We start from the raw sequence: 25,189 nt of genomic DNA, 5'->3' as shown, positions 1-25,189 counted from the left end.
CTTTCTATTTTAAAGTAATTTTAGACAAAGAAAGATGGCAAAAACAGTACAAATGATTCTCTTCTACCCCTATCCCTACTTCTCCTATACTCCTGAAATATTGTTAGTGTGTTTTATAACCACAGTGTCATTATCAGGAACAGGAAATTAACATCAGCACCTTGCTATTAATTCAACTTATTTGAATTTTACCTATTTTTCTACCAATGTCTCCTTCCTTTCTTTGGGATCCCACATTCCTTTAGACATTAGTTCTCCTTAAAGCCCTCCAGTCTGCAACATTTCGTCAGTCATTCCTTGTTGATCATGACCTTGACACTTTCAAAGATTATTGGTCAGCTGTTCTGTAAAGTGTGCCTCAGTTTGGGTTTGTCTGGTGTTTTCTCTCTCTCTCTTTTTTTTTTTTTTAAAGATTTTATTTATTTATTTGACAGAAAGAGAGACAGCGAGAGAGGGAACACAAGCAAGGGGGGTGGGAGAGGGAGAAGCAGGCTTCCCACCGAGCAGGGAGCCTGATGCGGGGCTCGATCCCAGGACCCTGGGACCATGACTCGAGCTGAAGGCAGACGCTTAACCGACGGAGCCACCCAGGCGCCCCTGTCTGGTGTTTTCTCATGATTGAAGTGAGGTTGTGCATTTTGAGTGAAAAATACCACATATATAATGCTTTTTTCTTCCTTCATTCTAACTTATTAATTGGGATTCTCTCATGAGGAAGAGCTGCTTTATGTATTTGATTACTTACATATATTAGCATGGACTTATGAATATTGATTTTATTCTATGGGTTAATCTAATACTCTTATTGATTATTTTGTTGCTCAGATTTATCTAGCTTTGGCCATGAGAAACTCCTTCAGGTTGGCTTCTGCATTCTTTGAGCCAGCCTCTGTCCTTTTTGAGTATTTCCTCACTTTCTGGACCCATAAGATGTTCCAGACTCATCCTGTATTTTCTCTGTTCCAGTCCAGATACGATTACATCCCCTAGGAGCCCTATTTACTTTCCTTGGATGATGGTCAGAGACACCAAGATATGGGCAGTGGGTGTGCTCATTGTTACTGGGGGTCATTGGTTCTAGGCCTCTCTGTGAATAGAGCAAGAACATCTATGTATGCACACCAACACCTGGATACACATATATCTACATTTTGGGTGTATGTGTGTATATATTCGAAATCATGAGTTTGTACTGATACCTCTGATTCCAGGCCAACTTCACACAGTTCATTTTAGCCTTCCCCTTTTCCTTATAATTTGTTTTTCCAGCAGTAAGAAAACTGGCTATCTTTATCTCCACTATATTTATATATTTGCAGAATAGTTTAATTCTAGCACACACATAAAGTCGTTTCAGAATTACTAACCCATTGTCCTCTGATCTTTTTGACTTTATGGTATCCAGTCACGATACTGTTAACCAAAGTTGTTTATGTTGGTTCTTTCCTTCCCCACCCCTTCTGTGTAGTTTTGTGCTTCATTTCCAATAGGGTTTTGCTCTGTTGTGGTGTTGCTCTTCCTTTTGGGGTTCCCCTACATCCTGATTGTTTTTAATTCTTAGTTTTATTTGTAGAGTATGCAAAAAGTATGTGAAACCCTACTGTGGTCTAAGACTGGGCATTATACCAATAAATTTACCCAGAGAAGTGCTTCTCCTTTCTTATCCAGCCTCCTCATGACCAATCCCTGCTTCTTCCCACCCACCCCCTACACATAACTAACCTCTGGTTTCTGGTTTATGTTTCTTGTATTTCTTTTTTTCACAAATGAGGATACATGTATATTTTCTTTTATCCCTTATATGATGGGTCACATACTCTAGATGGTCTGTTGAGTTTTCCATACTCCATCATGAAAAGCACCCCATATCAGTCTGTGGAGGTCTTCATTCTTTCTGACATCTGTACCATATTCCATTTGTATGGATGTACCATGGTTTCCTCAAACACATATTGTTTCCAGTGTTTTGTCATTACAAAGCTGCAATGAATGTAACCTTCTGCCTATGTATTTTTGTATTGTGGGAGGTATATCTTCCCAGAAGTGTTCTAGTTCAAGAGTTAAGTGTGTATTTTATTAGGTATGACCAAGTTTCCCTCTGAAAGGTTTGCACTAGTTTTCACGCCCACCAGCAAAATATGAGGATGGCTTTTTCCTCACAGCCTCACCAATACAGTGCACCATACTTTTCTTTCTTTTGGGGAGGGGAGCAATTTCATAGGTGAAAAATGATAACTCAATGTAGTTTCAGTTTCGATTTCTATAATTTTGCATTGTTTGGTCCTTTTTAATACATCTGAGGACCTTTTATATCTTTTTGTGAATTGTCTGTTCGTGTCTTTTTCTCATGTTTCTAATTTTTTTTTTCGGTTTTTTGTAACCTCAATATTTTAGGGTATTTTTTATATATTATGGATATTAGCTATTTTTCCATGGTGTGTGTTACAAATATTTTCTCCCAGCTTGTCAGTTGTCTTTTGTTTGTGATGTGTTTGTTATGCAAAAAGTTTAAAAATTTTTACGTAGTCAAATGTGTCACTCTTTAATCACTTCTGGATTTTGAGTCCTTAGAAAGCCTTTCCCTACCCACAGTTAAAGAGGAAATGGCCCATGTTATGAAAATACTTTGAAACATTGAAAACATACAAATGGTAGGGTTTGTTAAAATTCTTTCAAAACCGGGAATGTTAAGACCCCTCCCTTACTCTTCTAACTGCCCGGTCATCAACCTTCCCAGCTGAATCCTATTATCATTGCCATCCCTTACTTAACACCTAATCACCCCATCTTCAGGCTTCCCTGATCTCTTTACACCCAGGGACCCCATGTAAAACTACTCTGGGGTATCGCAGACTATCTCGCCTTCCCCAACACTTTGTACGCCTAAGTGTATTCTGTTTTGTTCTGGTAGTATTAGTAAGCAACTGCTTTAGAATTTTCTGCTGATTCAAGCCCAGAATCAGTACCTACACTTTACCTCCCTCCCTTCTTGCCTCGTCTCTTTTGTTGAAGCAACTCCTAAAATTCAGCATCTTCCTTTTCCAAAGACCATTCAGCCACAGCCTCTCAGTAGATGAATGAGTGCATTCGTAGGTATGCCTTCTGCATATCAGAGCCAAGTGATAGGGTATGCACCTGACGGAGTCTGCCTGTCCAGCAGAACACAGGTAATACGTCCTCTGAAAGAAATATGAAAATGAATCTTTTCCACATGCTGTAGAAAACAGTGTTAGCCACAAAATACACTGAAATATTTTATACTTATAAAAGTGTTAGGTTTTTTCATTCTTTCATTATGACGTTTATTTAAGTATATAAGTAGGATTTTGTTAGCATAGTATTTTGCATATCAATAAGTTAAGAATGAAAATCTAAGTGATGTTTGAAAGGAAAAAAAATCTTTCTCTCAATCTTCCCCTCCCTCCCTCCTCCTTCCCTCCTTCCCAACACAAACCAAAGTGTGGAATTTGTCCTCAGGCTGCTGGTTTGGGAAGGTCAGAATGACCTGGCATTATGCTTAGAAAAAAAGTGATCCACCAGGAAAGCCCAAGATGGAAACAGAAATCATGGGAACTTGTTACTGCGTAGCCATGCATTTCCATTTTTAATGTTGACGGGTGTGGATATTTTAATAATTGATCTACAGACCTCTCTGCATGTTGTCTCTTGATAAGTATTTACTATTTGGGTTAAGCAGTGATGGGACTGGTTCAGCTTCATGTAAATTATGTACATCTGAAGAAATCTAACAGAGGCTGAGACATTCTTTAATAACAGGAGCTCTTGAAAGTCATACAACGGAAGAAGGGAAAAAGTTAGAGCTGGAGGATAAACATACAGCATTCTTGTTTCCCACCATGTTGATTGATTGATTGATTGATTATTTGTTTATCTATTTACTTATTTTCTTTCAGGGATCCTCAAAGTCTGGACCCACCGGAAGTGAGCAATGCAAAACTTCAGTACGCAGGCTGGGGTCCTAAAGGCCAGCAGCTGGTAAGCCAATCAAGCTCAGTGACCAGGTTTGAATTTGATGAAGTTTACACATTAGAGGCTGAATCTGTCTCACGACACTCGATGTCTGGGTTTGTGTGAGATACATTTTGGAAAAGGACACCAGAATATTTGCATGTGTAAAATGGCCGTTTCTTTTTTGTTAGAGAATTATCTTGAAATTGGAACAGGCTGTACTGTGGTTCCCAGATCCAATACCCTGATATCCTGATATCCCCAACTGTAGCTGTGTGTAGATCACAGGCTTACTATGAGGTCAAGGGGATAAGCCTTGTCAAAAGGACCGTCAGTAGGAATTAGCAGAATCGTGTAGTCATTGAAAGTTTCTTTTGCTTTGCTTTTGGAATCTGGCCCTGTTCTTCCGAGGGTTTTATGAGAGGTGGATTTGCTGGCCTTTGTGGGCCGGGCTCCCTGCGTGTGAGGTCAGCATATAGCCAGAGCAGCCTCACGGCTCCACATCAGACACCTACATGGACTCCCACTCGGGTTGGCAGACCGACATGTTTCCAGAAACTGAATGGCCAGGCCGGTCCAGCGCGAAGGGCTCTGAGCCAACAGCAGTTAGGAGGCGAGGGTTCTAGTCCTGCGTGTTATCGGAACCCTCAGCTGTCAGGCTGCAGTCAGCCTGCCCCATGTTGAGTGAAAGCGGGGTAAGATGATCTCTCAGATGTGTTCCGGCTCCAGCATTACCCAAATCTTCTTCCCCGAGGTTGCATCGCCCCCTGCAGGAAGCCCCTGCAGTACGAGGTCAGGTGACATGGCCCGGGTCCAGCTCACCATGTCCTCCTGCGTCTTGCTGATTACGTAAAGCTGCATTTCGTAAATCCTGCTGATTACGTAAAGCTGCATTTCAAAAACTTTTCCTAAAATAACACAGAAAATGATTATTTTCAAAAGCTTGGGGTGAGATAATATTGGACAGTCTGTCTTCTGTCTTAGGAATTAAAATAGTCTCATTTTTCCCAGTGGTGCAATTATATTCCCTTGGTTGCATGTTGGTTCCATTGCCTTGAAATGGTTTAAAGAAACAGGAGGATGGGGCGCCTGGGTGGCTCAGTCGGTTAAGTGACTGCCTTCGGCTCAGGTCATGATCCTGGAGTCCCGGGATCGAGTCCCGCATCGGGCTCCCTGCTCAGCAGGGGGTCTGCTTCTCCCTCTGACCCTCTCCCGCCTCGTGCTCTCTGTCTCTCATTCTCTCTCTCAAATAAATAAATAAAATCTTAAAAAAGAAAGAAAGAAAGAAAGAAACAGGAGGATGTGGGCCACAGCGCTGTCCTGGCTATTACCACGGGACCCGGCGCCAGGCACACAGTCATCAGGATCCGGAAAGCACGTCTAGCCAATGGGGGTCAGCAAGTGAGGGGAGGCCAGAGGCCATGGCGGGGGGACACCGACCCACCAGTCAGTGCAAGGAGACGAGGCTCGCCTTTCCTCGTAGGCGCTAACCCTCCCACAACGAGGACCTGCAGCTCCCAGGAGGGAGCCCAGTGTTCAAGACCAAGTCTCCAACAGCCGACTTTAAATCCCTCTGAAATCCTGACTGAAGGTGTTTCTGGGAAGCAGATCATACCCCTATCCATCCTGTCCTTCTGTACAAGTGATCTGTCACCTCCATAGTCTCTCCCTGTTCTCCATGATCTTTGGGCGGCCTGCTGCCCACAGCCTCGCCCACCGACCTCACCCCCGACTCGCAGAAGAGCTCGGGCTGGGCAGCCTCCTCACAGACATCAGGAAAAGGACATCGTGACTCACATGCCAGCCAACGCCTCTTTCCGCAGACCTGCCGCCTCTCTCCTTGTCACCCAGTGATTATCACAAAGCTTATGGACCCCTGCCTCACCCTCGGCACGCAGGAGAGGCCAGACCCTGGAACAGAGGCCGTTCAACCTGATCCTGCAGTTTGCAGAAAACCTAACCCACGGTTTACTAAAGGAGGAAGCGTGTGTGTGTGTGCATGCATGACGTTAGAATTACATCCAGAATTTGGAGGCAGACGGGGCTCCACACTGCTCCCTCTCCAGACCCCTTACTTGCTAGGCCAGCCCGTTCCCCACCAGAAGCCACCGCTGCCTCTGGGACAATTGACTTTATACTCAGGTCATGCTTTCTAGGGGCGAGGGTGGGCCTGAGTGATTACAGAGTCCTCACACTTAACGTCTTAAAGAGGAACTGGCAGCAAAGCTAAATACGCATCACCTTCTCTGAGAAAGCTTCCCTGACCCGTCCCCGCGCCGCTGGGCTCCACCTCCAGCCTCCTACGTCCCCACGCGAGCTTCTGGTCACGACGATGTGTTGCTGCCGCCGATGCGTCTGACCCCCGTTCGGCCACCGTCATCTGGGCATCCAGCACTGTCATCTCGTATGCTGGGTGCCTAGCACAACACCTGGCGCTCAGTAAATACTTGTTGAGGTCAAAAATGAATGCACGAACGGATTGATTAATCACTTAATACGTTCTTGTGATCCTCAGTCACCTAAACACAAAGCCAGTGTGTGGAGGCAAGTAGCCAGGACCTGTGTAGGTGTTCAGGATATTACTTCCAGGGAGGGAAGTTCGACTTCCTTTCTGCTCCAAGGAGATGAATGTTCAGTGAAGTAGTAATTGCTGATATTTGGCCATAGTACCAAAAGGACTAATGGGCTCGTGGAAGTTTTGAGCTCTGAAGCTTTTTTGAACCTTGGAGTTCTTATGATACAGTTCTTGCACTGAGTACAGGAGGCTCCGTAGCCTCGAGAGCGTCCCACCCACGGGAGCAGGGCTCAGCACACTTCTCACTCTTGGAATCTGGCCCTGGTCTGGGGCCCGTAGCAGATGTTTGAGGCTCTGCAAGCCCATAGGATCTTGGTCTCAACTACTCCACTTTGCTATTGTAGAGAGAAAGCATTTGTAGGCAATATAGAAAGAGATGGACATTGTTTCGTTCTGATAAAACTTCGGGAAAACAGGCATTTTGGCCCGATGGCAGTGGTTGCTGACCCGTGGTTCAGGGGCTCATGTGCGTTCTCGGCTGCCCTCCCCTGAGGGAAGCCTGAGCCCAGGACTAGCACCCTGGTGACAGTTACTCTGGATGCTCACTCCCTCGGCAAAGGAAATCTGCAACCCGTGAGCAGGCCTTGCAAACACTAACAAATCCCTCATTGCCATTTTATTTTAAAAAGTAAATATTGCTCCCCAAAGGAAATCTACTCTAATTATAATGAGTCAGACTGAAATGAGTAATCCTCCTTTGGGTACGGAGAGCACAGCTGCAGTTCAAGTTCACCAGCGAGCTTTCCGAGCATCATCCCCTCCTAGTGGGGAGGGGTTTCAGCAACACCCTTGGCTCGGGGACCGCATCAGCCCCAGGGAGGCAGCACCCAGCACCAGGAGTGGGCTGACGGCATTTTCCCCCGTGCCTCCCCATGGCCTCCAATTACTGGCTGTTGGCTTTTAGGGTGACTTTTGTTGGACCTTCGATGACATCATAGGTAATAAATCCCGCCTGGCTGGCCCCTTGTTAGAGGAAAGGAGTAGGCGGACATGGGGAGGCCTCCATTCTGCCAGAATTGTGTCTGGGATGGCGTTGGTCTGTGAGCTCAGTTTTTCATGACAGATAACCGTGTTGCTTCCAGAATTTGATCTGAAAACAGGAAAAACAGATTTGGCTAGGTTAAACGGGATTAAATGAGAAAACATATGTAAAGTGTTGAGGAGGTGTCTTCCCCTCGATTCCCCCGCCCATCTTTATGTTGTCAGTGTCCGTGGCCATTTGCATTGAAAACACAAGTGATTTCAAAATTTTTCCCCAGACGGTGTCTCTCTTCATCTGTCCTCTGCAGAGGAATCTCTGCCTGCATTGAGAGCACCTCTGAGTTCCCTTTTTGGATCTTCCGTGAAGCCCCGCCCCACGAGTGTTTGTCTATTTATGGGAAGTCTTATCCCTGCTAACCTCGAATACGATTGAGTTGTCTGTCTGGAGATACCCTTCCTTGTCTTATACGTCATCCCTGCAAGGACATCTAATAACCACGGACGCCGAGGGCAGCGGGGGCCTCCTGTGCATCTCTGGCGCACCCCGGAGGTCAGGCCGGCGCAGCGTGTCTCAGCACACGAGCGTGCAAGCCAAGGGAGCTTAGCAGCACCGTGGCCTGACACCGTTCTCCTCTGGAGACTTCTGCAAATATGACTGCACGGCATTAGCCGACTTGAAGGATTCGAGGCAGGCATCTTTGCCTGCGTACTCAGATGATCGGAAACGGGGAAAATGGGTTTCTCTTTGGCTGGCCTGCTACCACAATGGTGATAAATGAACAGCTTTGAAAGGGATATTTAATAAGCCTACTGGGAGTTCTTCAGGGTAGGGATGGCTTCAGCATGTGACAAATGAAGAGCAGGTAGCGTCGTCGGCTGGGGACCCTGCCAGAACGGGGACTGGAGCCGTCCTTGATGCACAGGGGCAGGGTGGGGATGACAATCCAGCCGAAGAAAACCGAGGAATGCTCACAGGTTCTGCTCTCCTGCGCAGGAGAGGAAGCTGACTTTCTCACGGTCTCTGGGGGCACCCGAGGCGGTGGTGTGGACGACCGTGAGAGACTGCTCTGTGTCTCCCTGGAGACAAGAGAATAAAATTGACTATGTTTACCCAAATGGGGAGATTTCAGCTGCACGCTATGAAAAATTGCCTTGCTTACATGGCTTGTTAGACCCTTGGATACTTCTCCAGGGAGAGTCATGAACAGAATAACTTACCAAGGAGAGTCGAGGAATTCACTTAAGTGGCTTCTTCATAAGTGGTTCAGATAGCAGCTCTCCTGATGAGGTCTCAGGGCTGGGCAGCCTGGACCCTCGAACATTCGCCTGGCCCCAGGCGTTCTTGGGGTGACAGATGTGACCAACGGTTGCTGTGGCCGGTCAGCCAGCTACCTGCGAAGGACCTGAAAGGCCAGTCCTTTGTGTATGCACAATTTCTATAGTCATTATTCTCTCATTTGTTTACTGTTTCAGTAATTGCCTGCCGAACCCTTCCCGTGCTCTAGACCCACCACTAGATCCTGGAGATGCAGAAGAAAGGTGTGGTTCTTTCCACCTGGGGGACAAGCTGTCCGTCCCCATGTTTACTAGCTGTCAGCACCTACAACTGCTTCCTCCCACCCCGCCCTCCCCACTGGGTCTCCGTCCCCTCTGCGCACGCTCCGGGTCCTGCCCACAGTAGGGCTGCAGGAGATGGGTCACTGCCCTGTGTGGGAGCTGGGCTTGTTTCAGCCAAGACTAGTGGGCCCTCCAGTCTGGAGGCAGTGATGCCCCCTACGGCAAGGCCCAAGGAGACTTCATCCCTGCCTCACTCATTCCCCTCTCACTTGATGTCCTTCCCATCTGAGCTGTTCAGCTCCTGCAAAAGTCTCAGCCAAGGCCTCCTTGAGGGGACTAACAGGGTCCCCGTTTTCATGTGGATGCTCTCCAGCCCCACCCGCCATCGGGCTTTCCCCCCACAGTCCCAGCAGCCCTCCCACACTCAGACCCATCTTCTCTGAGCTACATGCCCTGGGCACCTTTAAGGAGCCCTGCGCCATCCTCTACTGCATGGTTGGGCACGCGTTCTCCAGTGTGCCATGTCACAGCTGTGGTTCTCAAACGACTGAGTCTGTTCTAAGGACACCAAGCTCTAAAAATCAACTCCTCGTGAGTGCTTGGGCCTCAGTGTTGTGTTCTGCCTACTTAGCACCATTTTACTGAAGGTTCTTTCTAACATATCGACAGCAAAAGAACCTGAGGATCTCACTTCCCCAGTGCACTAGCTTGTGACTCCTAGCAAATGAGTTATTCCTCTAGGAGTCAGTGCAGGATCCAGAAGAATTCGAGCTGAAGGTTTTCATGCTCACATTGGGTCACTTCATAGCATTCAGGTTTCTGCTGTAAAGAAAAAGAATTTATTTATTTATTTATTTATTTATTTATTTATTTATTTGAGAGAGAGAGAGATCATGAGCAGGGGGAGGGGCAGAGGCAGAGGGAGAAGCAGGCTCCCTGACGACACAGGACCCAATCCCGAGACAGCTTTTTTTTTTTAAGATTTTTATTTATTTATTTGAGAAAGAGAGAATGAAGAGAAAGAGAGCATGAGAGGGGGGAGGGCCAGAGGGAGAAGCAGACTCCCCACCGGGTAGGGAGCCCAATGTGGGACTCAATCCCAGGACCCCAGGATCATGACCCAAGCCAAAGGCAGATGCTTAACTGACTGAGCCACCCAGGCGCCCAAGATAAAGAATCTTCAAAGAGAGCCCATTAGCATTGTAAAAATTCATGCTACCCAAGTGTCAGTAATTCAACATAAGATACCAGATGAAGAGATTGTTCTTGAAACACCAAAATGTTCTGTTAAATGGAATAAAGAGCAGAAAGGTAATAGGCATGAGGATTTGCTTCGGGCACCTCTCAGGAGTGGGCATCAGCAGAAACACTGGCAGCCACAGGGAGGACCACCTGCTCTCGGGGGGGATAGCAAAGTGCAGAAGGGATGAGTGGAGGGCACTCACCCCGCAGCCCCGACCTGCCCCCAGGGACGGGCAGGTGCAATCATGCTGGGAGTGAGACAGCAGGAACCCAGGAACAACCCAGCTTTGAACCCACGAGCCCTTATCTGAAAACCCCACTGTAGCATTTCAACTGCCTGTTCCATCTCAGAATCTGAAGGTCCTGATCTGGAGCCTTAGAAGGAAAGGAAAGTTTATTTAGTTTGTTCTATTTTTTAAGGGCCATTAAAAACAAAAGCTTTAGCGTCAGAAGGGTCACATTCAGATCTTGGTTCTGGCACTTACCAAAGGTGTGGTCTTAACACACTTAATCTCTCCAAGCCTTCGTTTCCTCGTCTGTAAAATGGGGATAATCATGTGTATCCTCTAGGGGTCACTGTATGGATGAAGTTAATTTATTTAAAGTACATGGTGTAGAAACTAGGATGAAGAAAACACTCAGTAAACGATGGCTGTGTTGTTGCTACTAGAATTATTACTTGGCTTAACCAAAATATAGAGAGTGAGAAAAAAATAAGGATTTCATCCAATGGATGTTTGGTGTGTGTCTGACAGTGAGTTAGGCTACTCGTGGTAAAGCAGGGAGATGCAGCCCATGAGGGTTGGGCGTCCGGAGGGCTCAGTCTCTTCTTCGTCTGTTCTCCAGCTCCTAGGATGCTGTTCAGAAAACCTACCACCCATCCCTGTTCCTCTAAGCCTGTAGCTCCTAGCGGGTCTGCACCTGTCTGTTTCCTTAGAAAAGGCCATTCCACAGGAAGTGAGATCATACAGGATTTGTCTTTCTCTTTCTGACTTACAAAATGATAATTATGTGACAGGAGGGAGGGGGTAATATTTCAAGAGAGTATCAAATCACCTTAAACTTACACAGTGTTATGTGCCAATTATTTCTCAGTGATGCTGGGGGAGAGCCTGCGGTCCTCTTGCTTCCCTGTCCCAGCCCCTCTGTGCACCAGCTGGCTCATCCTGGGACCTCGAGCTAGACAGGGGTTCTCCCACCTTATCAGGCAGCCACCAGGCACCTGAGCAGAATCGGATGAGCTGCCTCCCCAGGGCATTATTGCTCACCCGGTTCTAAGTCACTTAGGGGGCAAGCAACGTTTTATTGACGTTGACAACTCCAACGAGGGGAGAAAGATTGATCTTTCCAGCAAGAGAAAATTATTTAATGAAATGTCATAGACATGGGGAGGACCAGACTGAAGTGACATCCCATTAATAACTTATAAAAGCCTCTAATCAGTTTGGGTTAATTTGGTATTCATTGTAAAAACATTCATCATGGGCACTGAAGTCCATGACAGTAGCCAAGAAATTAATATCACCAGGATGGAAATTGCCTTATGTATCCTCAAATAATGGATGGAGCAGTTTAGTGAGTGATTTACTAGCTCACCGAGGGTACCCTTCAAGTTTAACACAATATGTTATCTCCTCATGTCCCTGTGGGACTCAGCCACTTAATGTGCACTCAAGTAAATATGCTGAGTTTTTGTCACTTAGCCTGAGTGGATGGGGCAACAGAGCAGAGCTGCCTGACAGTCATAGTTGAAGAACGAGGGAATTAGGAGGCGGCAGGTGGGACTTTTTCCTTCCACCAACAGGCTCTCTGAGGACACGGGCATTTCCAAACACATAAGCAACTCATAACTGTGGGATTCTAGAGGAAGTGAGGGAAACAATGTAAATAGCAACCTGTGGAGTTTTAAAAAAATTTTTGTCCTGCTGTGTGAATACAGGGTGGGGTGGGGTGTAAGAGAAAATTCATTCTTAAAACAATACAGAACTATGTAGTAAGAGTCACAAAGACATGCCCACAGGTTAGCACACGAGTCCCATCTCAAGAGAAGCCAAGGGGCACCTGGGTGGCTCAGTCAGTTAAGGGTCTGCCTTCTGCTCAGGTCGTGATCCCAGGGTCCTGGGATCAAGCGCCGCATCGGGCTCCCTGCTCAGCGAGAACCTGCTTCTCCCTCTCCCTCTGCCAGCCACTCTGCCTACTTGTGCTCTCTCTCTGTCTCTCTGTCAAATAAATAAATAAAATCTTTTGAAAAAAAAAAAAGAGAGAAGCCAAAAACGGTATACACAACACATTCATAACAATGTTTTCTATAAATAATAATTTTTAAAGGCTGTAACTATCCTAAGTGTTTGTAAGAGAGTGATTTGCCAAAGCATGGCCATTGACAGAAGATGAACTGTCATTAAAAAATGGTAGGTAGACTGTATGTGACCCTGGGAAATATATCGTCTATTAATTAGTATTAGGACTAAAAATAAGGTGTTTGGTGTGTGTTTTGCATATGGGGAAAGATAATTACTTTGGCCTTGCCAAACTATGCACGTGTTACCCACTTCTCTAAGTTTCCTGGATACAACAACGTTATATATATTCATTAAAAATGGGGGGGAAAAAGAAAATTCATTGTCAAATCTGAGCTGTAGGAATCCACTCGGTTGGCGTGTGCACCAACCTTGTGCAGGGTGGAGCGCAGCGCGTTCTGGGGGATACAGTCATGAATAAGCCAGTCCTCGGGGACGACAGTGCCTGTAATTCCATTGGTTTCAAAGCATTATGCAAATGTGTCCTTTCTCCTGGCTCTGCAGCAAACCTTTAAGACAGTATTTTCCAGAACTCACTTATAAGCCAAGGCAGTTAAGAAAAGGGTGGATTTAGGGCTGAAAACCAGGCCTGGCCTCGTCGTGCATGTTGGTCTGGAGCACAAACTATGTTTCCTTCCTTGTCAGAGCTTCCCTAATGTAATTGTGCTGGAAGCGGCGTATTATTCTTATGAAGGATCTAACTTAGAAGGGTGCCCACATCAACCGTGGGAATATGAGGTCAGAGAATTTCAGGATAATCTACCAAAGAGAATCTAAAAGTAGGACGAGAACGCTACATGAAGAAAGAGTGCATTTACCGAAAGCTTCCTTAGATCATGTAACCAGGCAGTTACAAATTAAAATAACCTTTTTTGAGCCATGACGGGGACACCGGGGCGGGGGGGGAGGCCACAGTTCTATCTGCAGCCCCAGGCAGACACGCCCCATTACATGGAGAGCGGCTTCTGGCCATTTGGGGATTTTTCCAGTAGCCTAAGAGGTGCTCTGAACCATTTATGCTGCTAAGTGTTCTTCGAGCCCGTAATGGCCTTTTTAGACCAACTTTCGGACTGCTCCCATTTGAGTGGAGGGAACACCTCTTTATCATGATTCCTAAGATGTATCACAAGCGGAAAATGTCAAAGGAATGGTTCCACATCCTTATCTTCATAGAATAACCATGACTTCTTCTTCCTCTAAACTGCTATAACTTCGTCTCTGCCACAGATCCTAGCAGATCAACACGGGCCTCTGTTTTCTTATTCGACTATTTTGGTTTTGAAGAACTATCTCCCAGATCAAATGTAAGCTGCTCAAGGACAAAGGATGTTTTCATTGCATTTTTTTATTCTTTTTTTTTATTGTTAATCACCATACATTACATCATTAGTTTTTGATGTAGTGTTCCATGATTCATTGTTTGTGCATAACACCCAGTGCTCCATGCAGAACGTGCCCTCTTTAATACCCATCACCAGGCTAACCCATCCCCCCACCCCCCTCCCCTCTAGAACCCTCAGTCTGTTTGTCAGAGTCCATCGTCTCTCATGGTTCGTCTCCCCCTCTGATTCCCACCCCCTTCATTCTTTCCCTCCTGCTATCTTCTTCTTCTTCTTCTTCTTCTTCTTCTTCTTTTTTTTTTAACATATAATGTGTTATTTGTTTCAGAGGTACAGGTCTGTGATTCAACAGTCTTGCGCAATTCACAGCGCTCACCATAGCACATACCCTCCCCAATGTTTTCATCGCCCACAGCCCATTGCTCCGTATCTAGCAGAGTATAGGTTTTCAACAAATACTTGTTAAATGAATGCTATCCAGAAGGGAAAGTAAAATTAAATGTCAGGTTTACGGGCATAAGATCCCAAATTCATGGAAATTGGAAAAAGCTGGTGTCATAACCTAAAACTTTTAATATTTAACAATTTGATGTTTAATCAGCTCAACAGATTATGAGCAACACTAAGGAAGGACTTTGGGATTTTTTAGTCAGACTTTTTTTTTTCCGCTTAAACTGTTTGTTTTGCTATGGATAATCTCAAAACAAAGATGTGAGTCTTCACTATTAACACTTGTCAAGAACAGGCTGAACTGAACTTTCTGACCAAAGAGTTGGAACCCTTGGCTTCCCACAGGAATTTCAGGGGCTAAAACCACCTCTGTACTTACCCCACCAGACACCTAAGGTAATTTCTTCCTGTTTGACATCAGAGGGAAGTGTCAGACTTACTGACGTGCATGCCCCACTCACCCTCCAGTGATCCTGTCTGGACTGGGAAACAATACCAGATACTTCGGGCCCAGCGCAGGCAATGTTTAGCTCACTTGAAACAAGGTGCTTCCAAGAGCTTTGGTGAGATTTTAGCAACATCTAAGTCAATTACTTGCAAATGATTCCTTCTGCCTTCTCTTCAAAACAGACTTCTGGGGACTCCTTCTTTAGAGCATTTTTTTTAGCCTTTATTGATTATTACAAATCAATTACAAATACTGGAAAGTTGTAATACTTCATTTGTTTAAGGAACCTTTCCTGACACGAATGTCTTTCCATTCTTACCTAGTTGTGTTCATAGCCCATGAAGTTTTATGTTACCTGTCTGACTCCTGGGGAGCATGGGTCTACTCATGATAGTTCGACTTTAAATTTGCCTTAAAAAAAAAACCCTATAATTTCAGTGTAATTTTAAATTGCATTCTAAAAAGAACAATACTACAAGGGAGCATAGATAATCAATGAGTCAGTTAGTTAAAAACAAAACAAAACAAAACAAAAACAACAGATCCCAGGCACCCTGGTGGCTCAGTCAGTTAAGCATCTGACTCTTGATTTCAGCTCAGGTCATGATCTCAGGGTGGTGAGATGGAGCCCCACATCAGGCTCCGCGCTGGGCGTGGAGCCTGCTTAAGATTCTCTCTCTCCTTTTGCCCCTCCCCCCCCCAAAAACCAGATCCCGTTTTATGTATTTTGGACTGTTTTTATTTTTATATACAGCAAGGCTAAAACCTAGCTAGTTCAGCTATTTCCACTCAAAAAGAACACGTAGCAAATTAGCAAATTGATTTTTCTGTTTGTTCTTCAGTTTGGAAACCTAATCATTTATCTGAATGGCTTTAGTTTTTACTACGCCGGCTTCGATGGCCATTAGCAGTGAAATTCTGTTTTCATTTCCTCAGTGGGGCCTGATTTAATGAGTGGAGATTGTGCAGGGGGCTGAGCCAGGCCCAGGTCAGCACTTGTACACGACCTTGCTGCTGAGGCTTCGCGCTGCAGGGCAGGGCCCGCCTGGGTCTGCTCCCTCGTGCGCCAGACCTGCGGTGCGTCCCGCCCCGCTCTGCGCTCTGCCGCCTGGCCTCGCCGACATTCTGCCAGACCTTCCGTGCATCCCGTGACATCACCACCACAGAGCCAGAGGCACCCCCGTCTTTTCTGTTGCCCAAATCCGAGCCGCACACTCGACTGCCCCGCCTTCCCCTTCCCCGTCTTGACCCAGCAACAGTCCTGTGAGTTCTGCGGTCGCGGCTGAAAGCCATCCTTGCCTCTCCACTCCCACCGTCACCTCACACCTGGGTTCCTGTAACAGCTCTGCCTGCCTGTCTCCTCCCCGAATCCACTCCTGCTTCAGAATGTTCTCCATTCTGCACCTGAGTGACCATGTCAGCTTTCCCGTGCAAAACCTTTCCACTGTTGCGTGGCCTTTAGGGAGACAGCCCAAACCCCTGAGCCCTTCCTGGGTGTGCTCCCTGCTGTCACCCCCACCGGCCCCCATGTCCGCAGGCTGAGAACGGCCGCAGAGAACTACATCCAGTTCCTGGAACCTGACCTGCTGTCCTGTCAGCCAGAGCACGCTCCTAATCCAGTGCTCAGCCAGCCTGCCTTGCCTGGCTAAAGCCACATTGCCTTTTAGACCACAGCTCACTCCTGCGTTTTCCCACGTCCTCCCCCTGCAGCCAAGACTGGGCTAGAGACCCGTCTGCTTCATCTCCTACCCGCGCCGTCCTCACTGTTATCAAGTATCCCCCCCACCCCGCCATGCAGTTACGTCCTGTTGCCTTGTTTTCTTCCCCAGCAGGCTACAGGCTCCTTCAGAACCTCCTCCTCGTCCCTAGTATACAGGCTTGACTAATGGTAAGCACTGGGTAATTAGTCAGAGGCTGAATGAGGAACTCAGTTCAGGCATATTATTTACCAAGGAGCAAGTCAATTACCTTTCCCAGCAGAAACATAAACCCCAGTCTCATTCATCATATTTTGTCTGCTTTCACCCTCTGGTAGAAGTTAGCTGACCTGCCATCTTGGGCCATAATCTGTGGCATACCTCCCTTCACTCTGGTCCTTTTCGGCCGCCGTAATTACCCATGACATCACCTTCAAGCTCAGGCTCAGCCAAATTCCAGTAAACTTCCAGATTTTCAAAGAAATTAGTTGCATATACATGTATTTATGTAATTAAGCTTATTTTCTCCGTAGCCCTACGAGCTCATATATTTTAAAGATTAACTGAGAAATGTGGATATTTAATGGAATTTGGATGACTGAAATGTCCCTCAAGTCACTACTTGCTATTTCCTGTAAATCTAATCACCCCAGGACAAGGTTCATGGTCGCTTAAGTTAATTCTGTCTTTTAAATTTTCTGTTCTGCTTTATAAGATTAGCTGACTCCAAAATCTTCCTCCCAAAAAGTACAGATTAATAAAAGAATAAATTAAGGAGTCCATGGAGAAGTGAACTATCGATTCCAGACTGAGGACACATACTGGAGCCTCGCTGTAGCTCATCTCATTAGGTCCTATGCAGCGCCGGTCATCCCTGTATCCCTGTTGAATCGGATCTGGGCTGGAAATCAGTGTCAGAACAGAGCCAGCCTGTCGAACAGCTGGGGCGGCCTTTCTCCGCCTGTGTCAAAAAGACGTGCACCAGCCTAATTGTGGTTTCCCAATGAAGTGGCATTCTATAAAACTTTCTTCCAATAACTCTGAAATTGTACTGGCCAGAGGTTCAACAGCCTGATAGACATTTAGTGAAATGAAAGGGTTACAGTGTTGGTGGTGGTTAAGACGAACCCTTCTCCACTCCGCTGCACTAACTCTCTGAGGACCAATGTGGGCTCCACTCCCAGAGGTTCTGGTGTGTAGAGACCCAGGTGGGGCTCGGGCATCAGGCTGTGTGAAAGCTCCCAGGTGCTTGTCATGTGCAGCCAGATGTGAGCACCAGGGGCTCAGATGCAGGCAGGAAGGGACTGGGTGGACTCTTACATAAACTGTGAAGCCTCACGGCCACATTCCAACTTCATGACAAAACCAAGAATCGGTGAGGTTACTGAGGTTATGTTTTTAACCACCAGGCTTGTAACAAAGGAGTGTGTTACATGGGAATTGCCAGCCATTAGAACATTTCCAGTGACACTGTCCCTTCGAAAAGGCAGCTGGACCCCATCAGACTGACAGCATTTACTTCCAGGAGGTGGCTAACTGCCTTGCGGTTTGCTCCTGGCCCCTCAGTGCAAAGTTAACATCAAGACATCTCAAAACTGGTTTGTTTTCTTTTCCTTCTAACTGTGGGTGAGGAGTCATTGCCCACACGGATATAGATGTTTTACACATTAACTATTTTTTGTGTGATGTTCTCCAATCAAACCTATAAGCAATAAAGTATACTGAAACGACAGCCTGAAGGAACAGACACACGGGGCTTCAGAGGGCAGGTTGTCCCCGCAGGGCAGCATCAGTTGGGATGTAGGACCAAAGGATACAGCAACCCTTTCCTTAGGGCTTCCAACGCGCCAGTCGCCAGGCGAGACGTTTTGCATATATGACCTTTTTCATTCACCATATCTCCATTCAGCAGTGAGAAAAGAGAAGTTCAGAAAATGTGTATTAATTTGTGCCCAAGATCATGGGTCACCATAGGTTATCAGAACTGAAACCCGAGTCTTGGTGCCCCTGCTCTGTTTTGTGCTGAACTGTCTGGGCTCAGTGTTCTCAGCTGAAAAGCCAGAATGACTTATCTCAAGACCAGAGGAGTTCATGTCTATGAAAAGTCTTTGCAAATCTTTTAAGTGCCCTGCAAATACAAAGTGTTATTATTACTGTGAATGATGAGATTCGTATTCCAGGCACCCAGAAGAACATTTTTTGCAATATCTAGAAACCGACGGTCTCCTGACACAGTCTCTGGATAATTAATCTAACGCCCTTATCTTTGTCCCTACGAGCATCCTGAAAGGAAATGAAAAATTGACCCACCTGTGATATTTCCATCCGAAATCTCTGCAGGCTCCATAAATGAGCTGTCAGAACCCCAGAGCAGACACCAAACCCCAACTGGAATGAAATATTCCTCCCGTGAGAGAGCAGATCCTTAGTCCAGTAGGACATAACTCACACTGGAGTGGTGCATGGAGCTCTTTTAGAAGGGGACCACAAAGGAAACTGGGTGTGTCCCCTTCCCCAGGGAGTGACGACATTTGATTTTAGCTTTGTCCATGTACATTTTTGCTTCAGATGCATTTTTATAGGTTAATGAAATACTTTATTGAGAATACACATGAAGTACAGGGGCACCTGGGTGGCTCAGTCCGCCTTCGGCTCAGGTCATGATCCCAGGGTCCTGGGATCAAGCCCCGCATTGGGCTCCATGCTCAGCGGAGAGCCTGCTTCTCCCTCTGCCTCTTCCACCACCCCTGCTTGTGCTCTGTGCTCGCTCTCTCTGTCAAATAAAACCTTTAAACACACACACACACACGAAGTACAAAGAAGAGTAAAATGAACACTCATACCTTCCACTCAACATGACGCATGGCACGTGAGCGGGGCTGCATGGCACTGGGGCCCCCCTTTGTGTCCCCCTCCCCCACCAGATGAACCAGGACTGAATTTTCTCTATGCTTCCCTGCTGCTTTATTTGTGAATCTCTAAATAGCATATCACTTACGTTGTAACTCCATGCAACTGTTGCCATATGTTGTTTATCCTCCTGTTGCTTGAGTTTTGCACCCAACATTGTTTGCGTGAGGTGTAGATATTGATACATGGGCTCTAACTGAGTCTCTCTCACTGTACAAGTATATCCCAACGTCTTTATCCAGTCTCCTGCCTGTGGATGTGCAGCTTACTTCTAGTTGGTTTTTAAATTTATTGGCAGTGTGGTTGTGTGAATTTCTGTGCCTTCTGTGTGCATTTGCCAAGTTTCTGTGGGCTTTTACCTGCACATGTTTGATTCCTCACGAGGTTAATGTCTTTCATAAGTATGTTTACCACTCATGTTACCTCTTCGGTAAGACGCCTGTCCGTGTCTTTCACCTGTTTTTCTTTGCGGTTGTTTGTCCCTTTCTTATCGATGTGTACAATTTCTTTACATATTTTGAATTCTAATTATTTGTCCATTTTACTATTGCCAGTATTTCCCCTCATTTTATAACTTGTCTTTCGCCCTCGCTTTGACATGCTATGGCAGGAAAAGATGGCAATTTCAGTGAAAGCAAATTCATTCATTTATGGCTTGCATTTCTTACGTCTTTTTAAAGAAGTCCTTTCCCACCTTGAGGACACAAAGATATTCTCCTACCTTATCTTCTAACCTTTTTATAATTTCGTCTTCACAATTACATCTTTAATCCACTTGAAACTGATTTGGGGATACGTTAGGAGACACTTACAATTATTTTTCCAAAGGAAGAACCAACTGTCCCAGAACCACTTACTGAAAAACATCTTCCCTTCCTTACTGATCTTTCAGGATGCCTCTGCCATTCATGAACTTTTTGTGTACGTGTGGGTTTGCTCTCAGGCCGTCTATGTGCTCCAGCGGGACTCACACCTGTCAGTGTGGCTGAAGCCCAGCCTCCCCATTATGACAGCTTCACGACAGGTACCACGTTGAGTCTGCCACACAATAAGTCTCCATATGTCTACTCTACTACATGGCACTGGTGCGGCCAGTCCCCCGACCACGTTCCCGGGAAATGTCTTGGCTATCTTTGGCACTTTGTGTGCAAGGGTGTGTGTGCATACATGTGCACAATCCACACACACAGAATTTAAAATAATAATTCAGTTCTTTTAAAGACGCTTTTGGAGAGGGGCGCCTGGGTGGCTCTGACGGTGGAGCATCCGACTCTTGATTTCAGCTCAGGTCATGATCTCAGGGTCTTGAGATCGATCCCCGCATCGGGCTCTGTGTTCAGCAGGGAGTCTGCTTGAGATTCTCTCTCTCCCTCTCCCTCTGGCCCTCCTCTGCTTGAGCACACGCTCTCTCTCAAAATAAAAATAAAGAAATCTTTAAAAAAAACACTTTTGGAAGATTAGTTGGAATTACATTAAGTTTATACTGAGGGAGAATTTATAAACTCCAGCTACTGAATTTTCCAAACATGGTATGGTAGCCAATTTTTTTTACTTTTTCAAAAAAATGTCTCTCGCTAAAATTTTATAATTTTCTCCATAAATTGTTTCCAGATGTCTCGCTTAAATGTATTCCTAGGTATTGGATATTTTTGGAACTGTTTTATGTTTTGTTTTTTCAGATGTAAATTTTCTAATTTATATTTGCTTTTTATATTGATTTTTGTATCCAACAGCTTTGCTAAACTCCTTTAATTCCAATAATTTATCTATGGTTTCTTTTGGATTATGGATTTAGACAGTCATATCCCCTCCAAATGACCACCGATTCCAGTGTTCCTCTTTCGTCCCGTCTTGGGCTCCCGTTTTCCGTCGTACGTCCTGTGCTCTCTGGGATAGCCAGTGCTCAGTGGGATAGGAGGTAATCATGAGGACCCAATCCGCATCTTGTGTCTATTCATACACAAAACACTTTCAAGATTCCCTCTTTAGTGTGAAGTGGCTGTAGGCTATTTGGTGAACACGCTCTGTCGGCTTAAGTAAGGTCACTTCTATTTCTGGACTGCTCTGAGGTTTTGTTTGCTTCTTTGTTTTGTGTTTGCTCTTGTTCTTGCAGTTTGTGTTGTTTTTCTTGACTGGAAAGGATTTTGAACTCAGTGTGTTTTCTGCTTCGATGGAGATGATCATGTGGTTTTGTCCTTTAGTCTGTCAACGGGAATATTGTACTGATCAGCAGGAAACCAGCCTTAGGTTACCAGGATTAGTTCAACCGGTGATGATGTATTTTCTTGTCTATATATATATATATATTGCTGCACTTTTAAAACTAGTGTTTTTTAGGAGTTTTTCACCTGTGTTCATGAATAAAATTGATCTACTAATATGATAAATCACATTGTTGAATTTAACTTATATTACTTGATTAAAGTGGTACTTACCTAAGGGCAAACACAAAACTAGGTATGAACGTCTATAACTTAAAGGCCAAATATAATTTATCATGAACACCAACAAACCTACACAACCAACCAACCACATGCAATAACGTTGGTTTTGGGGGCTGGTGTGTATGGCGGTTGAAACTGGGCTATAGCATGAACTCTTCCCGAGAAAGGCCTTTTATTTTTCATGCCTGTGTTGCCATCTTATGACTCAATTTCCCATGATTTTTCTTTATTTGACCTACTGAGAAACCATCTTTGGAACAATACAGCCTGATACTGTTGTCATGTTCCTTGGCAGGAATGTCTTATTTATTTACATTATCAAATTCACTTGTATTCTTTCCTCACTGGCCCACAACAGTCGAAGTGGTACCGCTTGGCAGCAATGTGCTCGTGAACCTAAACCCAGGGACTAAATTCGATGACAGGACTTGCTTATTAGACAGGCATCCAGGTGGTCTAGAACATTTCATATTAATCAAGATTTGCATCAAAATGAACACATGAAACTTAAAAGTCCTTTAAAAGAGCATATGTCCTCAGACTCCTTGCTTATTGCCACTCAGCTGGAGAAACAGCCATCTAGAGTTTTCTTCCTTCTTCCGAGAAGGAACCCTCTGTGAGATTTGTCGAGCTTCCTTTTAACAAACGTTAGCCTTCCATTAGGAACAGCTAATTATCATTACAGATGACAAGTCCATAAATAGAAGCATAGTGAACACTAAGAAGCGTTCTGGAAAAGTCGCTTCTGCCCCGGGGGGTTCGTCCAGGACTCAGCTTGTAGACGTCACACTCCTCCCATGGACTCATGGTGACTGTTTTCATTATGACCTGAAGGTTACATGAACCATGTCCGCGGCACCACAGTGACCTCAGGACACCATCTCGAGCTCCGGGTGCCCGTGTGGAGCCATCTCAGCCTGTGGGAAGTGGGGAAGCGGCCCTACCAGCTGGGCCTGGTCCTCCCCACCGCGGCCCTCCCCCACCACGGGTGGACGGGAGCAGGACCAACCCCTGCACCGCCACCCTCTGCGCACACCCTACAGAAAGTCCTGTGCGCACTGTCCCCCCACCTTACGGCTGACTGCATGCTCATTTTAATCTCATGCACGAAAATCGAAAGAGTCCAGGATGGAAAACCCCTGGTTTCATTAGCTCTGATCTCTTCCCCCCTCCTGGTGATGGTCATGAGCCAGACTCTGCCAGCAGGATTTGAGCACCTTCTGTCTGCCCAACAGCCCACTGCCCGGGGCCCGCCTGCCCCCAGAAGTGTTTCCAGTGGCTCCACCATCCTGCGTTGTTGACACTGAATGGATTAGCAAGGCCACGAAAACCCAGCATTTTTCAGGTCTTTGTTTCAAAATGTAATAAATGTGAGGCAGAAATGATGGCTTTCAGGGCACCTGGGTGGCTCAGTCAGTTAAGCATCTGCCTTCGGCTCAGGTCATGATCCCAGGGTCCTGGGATGGAGCCCCGCATCGGGCTCCCTGCTCAGCAGGTGGGGAGTCTGCTTCTCCCTCTCTTCCCTGTTTGTGCTCTCTCACTCTCTTGCTCTCTCAAATAAATAAAATCTTAAAAAAAAAAAAAAAAGAAAAGAAAAAAGAAATGCTGGCTTTCTTAGGGTCCCGCGTGACAAGTGTCTTGGAGGAGGTTGGTGCGAGCCTGACACTTTCCTGAGACCGTGTCTCTCCACGCTACCCTGGCAGAACCCCTTCGGTGGCAGCTCAAGGCAACGCGTGTTCGGCGGACGGTCTGGGACGTGGTTTTCGGGGCTACTGAGCACATTAAGGAAGGTGGAGGTAGCTAGTAAGGAGAGCCTTCTGTGTTCAGTTCTCCTCAAGCTCTGCCCTCCAGATGAGGGCCCATCTTCAACGGCTCCTAGCTCCTGCTAATCTCCCTTCCTAACAGAGAGTGCAGGCCTCGGGTCCGGGGCTTTCAGTCGTCCTGGATGGAATTAGCAATCATGCTGGCTTTTTTGGTGTTTATTTTATGTTCACCTCATCTTCACTGCTAAGAACACAGGTGTTCTGTGTACACTAGTGATACAGAATTTCCTTTATAATTGCAACTTGTTTACGTAAAGAGGAAATTGATTGGAAAAAATAAATTAGAACACCAGCGATACCCCCGAATGATCCAAACTCGTCAAGGTGCTTGGTGGTTGGCCAGCCTCGGGGAAGCATTCCCACGGTGTAAAGAACCAGGGTGACCAGCCCGAGCTTCTCACAGGGTCCTATGATGCCTGTGACCCCCCTGAGCCTCAGTTTCCACATTTGTAAACAGGGTAGAAAGACCCCAAAAGGGTGCTGTAAGGTCAGGAAAACAACTCGTGGGCAACCTCACTAGATGCAGTAAATGTTCATTCCCTTCCTTGGCCACTGATATGGAAGGAGAAATCGAATAGTGCCCTGAATTTGGGCCAAAGATGGAATAAATTTTTGCTCAAATGGTGAGAAAATTACAAGATGAAAAAAATGTAGACTTTGGAGCCAGATGACCCTATTAGCTTTTCTTGACCTTGAACCTTCTGAGTCAATTTCCTCACCCACAAAATGAGAGCAATGAAGATACCTATTTTGCATAATTACTGGGAGAATCTGAGGAACCACGTGTAGTTCAATCACATAGCAGTGATCCCATCAAGTACACAGTCATCAAATGACGGCCATCTGTTGGGGTCCGTGTTTGGGATCCCTGTGGCATCCCTTCCCCATGTGATACCCACCCCGTCCTCCCAGGTCCCTTCCTCGGGTGCATAAAACTCTGTTGTTTGGGAAGAAATCATCTGATGAGTGTGGGGGGTCAGGAGTCACCACAATGTGTAGGGTCATTCTCCAGGGCTTTGCAAACTTGGGTTTTCCAATCATAATTTGTGATTCTGGAGTGGCAGCCGAGTCGCACCTCATTAATTAATTACAGGTTCGGGGGGTGAAAGCACAGCTACTCACCATCCTTTTCTCCTTGCGATACTTTGATTTGAGAATTGTTGTATCCACTCTTTATTTTTCTCCTGAGTTACGTTCTACCTTTCAGGGGTCTTTAAGGATTGAAGGGGGGTCGGGACGCCTGGTGGCTCAGTCAGTTAAGCGTCTGCTTTCAGCTCAGGTCATGATCCCAGGGTCCTGGGATCGAGTCCCGCATCGGGCTCCCTGCTCCGCGGGGAGACTGCTTCTCCCTCTGCCTCTGCCTCTCTCTCTCTCTCTCTCTATCTCTCATGAATAAATAAATAAAATCTTAAAAAAAAAAAAGGATTGAAGGGGGGTCACTGGGCTCCCCTAA

The 25,189-nt window shown here is 46.0% G+C and overlaps 1 protein-coding gene across 1 annotated transcript in view; it reads left to right on the top strand.

Moving 5' to 3' along the window:
- DPP6 (dipeptidyl peptidase like 6) overlaps positions 1-25,189 on the top strand; it is a 689,297-nt gene that overhangs the window by 523,393 nt on the left and 140,715 nt on the right. Inside the window, exon 7 of the mRNA XM_064575688.1 lies at positions 3,915-3,996. Within this exon, the coding sequence (XP_064431758.1) occupies positions 3,915-3,996 (82 nt within the window). The remainder of the gene's footprint in view (positions 1-3,914; positions 3,997-25,189) is intronic.

The sequence above is a fragment of the Mirounga angustirostris genome, unplaced genomic scaffold (genome assembly GCF_029215605.1).
Source record: "Mirounga angustirostris isolate CCGP_5_RB_7025 unplaced genomic scaffold, mMirAng1.0.hap1 SCAF_12, whole genome shotgun sequence".
In the NCBI taxonomy this organism is placed as follows: domain Eukaryota; kingdom Metazoa; phylum Chordata; class Mammalia; order Carnivora; family Phocidae; genus Mirounga; species Mirounga angustirostris.
This window is presented reverse-complemented; position numbering and strand designations above follow the sequence as displayed.